At 55.9% G+C, this 2,079-nt stretch overlaps 1 protein-coding gene across 1 annotated transcript; it reads left to right on the top strand.

Annotated features, from left to right (window-relative positions):
• LOC105047492 (receptor-like protein 51) lies at positions 1 to 1,717 on the top strand. Its single transcript, XM_010926430.4, has one exon. It carries the CDS (start codon positions 125 to 127, stop codon positions 1,463 to 1,465), a length of 1,341 nt encoding a protein of 446 aa, XP_010924732.2. The 5' UTR covers positions 1 to 124; the 3' UTR covers positions 1,466 to 1,717.
• The last annotated feature ends 362 nt before the right edge of the window (positions 1,718 to 2,079 follow it).

A 2,079-nucleotide genomic window follows, 5' to 3' on the forward strand; every position in this document is an offset into this window, starting at 1 on the left:
CCTTCTCCCTCCCTCTCTCTCTCTCCCCCCTCCCTCTCTTTACACTGTTCTTTGTTCCCACTCGCTACCCTCCGCTCTCACCTGAAGAGAATCTCTCTCTCAGAAGGCAAAGAGAGAGTGAGTCATGGATCTCAAAGTCCCACCTTTTGCTGTCATCTTGATACCCCTTCTATTATCCCACATCTGGACCGGCGGCGACGCCGCCCACTCCCCCTCGCCCAGCCCGAAACCCGCGCCGGCCGCCCGGGGAACCGCCCCTCCGGTCGCCCGGGGCCCCGCCCCTCCGGTCGCCCGCGGCGGGCGGTCGACCCTGGACCCTCGGCAGCTGACGGCCCTCCAGTCGATCGGCCTCTCCACCACCCGGGACCCCTGCGCCCTCCCCTCCCCACACGACAACGCCACCGCCTGCGACAACGCCGCCCCGTTCCGCCACCTCGTCTCCCTCCGGCTCGCCAACTGCTCCCCCGACGTCGACCTCTCCTCCACCGCCCTCAGCGCCCTCTCCACCCTTCGCTCTCTCTCCCTCCTCCACTGCCCCATCCCCGCCCCACGCCGTCTGCCCACCCCCTTCGCCTCCTCCCTCCGCTCCTTCTCCTGCGTCTCCTCCCTCCGCCGCCTCACCGGCGTGTGGCTCTCCCGCCTCGTCAACCTCACCGACCTCGCCGTCGTCGACGTCCCCATCTCCACCTCCAGCCCCGCCGTCGTCCTTTCCCAGATGCACCACCTCCGCTCCCTCACCATCTCCCGCGCCAACCTCTCCGGTGGCCTCCCCCACCACTGGCACAATGTCGACCTCGTCCACCTCGATCTCTCCTCCAACACCCTCAAAGGCCCCATCCCCAGCTCCATTTCCGTCCTCGGCTACCTCGAGACCCTCAATCTCAGCTCCAACGGTCTCGCCGGAACCCTCCCCGACTCGATCGGCGACCTCGTCTTCCTCAAAAACGCTTCTTTTTCGCAGAACTCGCTCTCCGGCCCGATCCCGACCTCCATTTCCCAGCTTTCGAATCTCACCCATCTCGATCTGAGCTCGAACCAGTTCAATGGCAGCATCCCGAGGTTCCTGTCAGAGATGAAGGAGCTAAAGTTCCTAAATTTGGAGAACAACAACTTCCAGGGAGTGATCCCCTTCAATACCACCTCCATTAAAAAGCTGGAGGTCCTCAAAGTGCGCGGCAACAGCGATCTCTGCTACAATCACACACTGCTTTCTTCTAAGATGAAGCTCGGGATCGCACCCTGCGACAAATACGGGCTGCCGGTGTCGCCGCCACCCGACAAGTCCTCTAAGTCGGACTCCGACTACTCCGACGACGATGGCGAAGATGATGACAATGGGGATGCAAAGAAGAGAAGCGGAGGTCACCATGGGCCGAGCAAGCTTGTTCTTGGGGTGGCGATCGGGCTGTCGTGCTTGGTCTTCTTGGTGATCTTCCTGATTTGCCTCTCGAGGGTGTGTGGATGAAGATTAGAGGATTGAGAGGAGGAAGAAGAATTCGTAATGGCTCTAAAGTTTTCTTTTCTTTTTCCGGTGAATTAGAGTTGGGTTAATGGTTTTAGAGCTATTCTTTGTTACTTCGTTTTCTTCTGTAATGGGTTTTGTAGCAGTGGCGGGAGTCGAGATGAGTATAGCGTTCACACAGGTGATGGAGAAGCATCTGGTCTCTGTAATCCTCATCTTTCCCGCAATTAAATTCATTATTATTATGGATGTTAATTTATGCAATTAATGTAGATTAACTTATGGCAGTGAAGTGAGAAGCAGGGGTCATGGGGTTGTCGAGAGGACATTGCTTTGATACCACCAAGAAAAGACCAAAGGAGACTGCTTATAAGTTGACAATCCAGTAGGTGGCATCTTTGCAATGGAACTGTCGTTTTTCTACGTTTACTCGTTTTATTCTTTTATTGCGAGCTTACGGTTGTCTTACGGATTTGCGACAGCGGACTGACCAACTTCACCATTTGTAATTCTCTCTCTCCTTTAGTATGTTTCTTACTGAAGTGAAGTGCCGGTTTTGGGAAGTTCTGACTTCCCCAGTTTTTATGGAATGGGTTACGTTTGACCCGGATATAATG

The sequence above is a fragment of the Elaeis guineensis genome, chromosome 6, assembly GCF_000442705.2.
Source record: "Elaeis guineensis isolate ETL-2024a chromosome 6, EG11, whole genome shotgun sequence".
NCBI lineage: Eukaryota > Viridiplantae > Streptophyta > Magnoliopsida > Arecales > Arecaceae > Elaeis > Elaeis guineensis.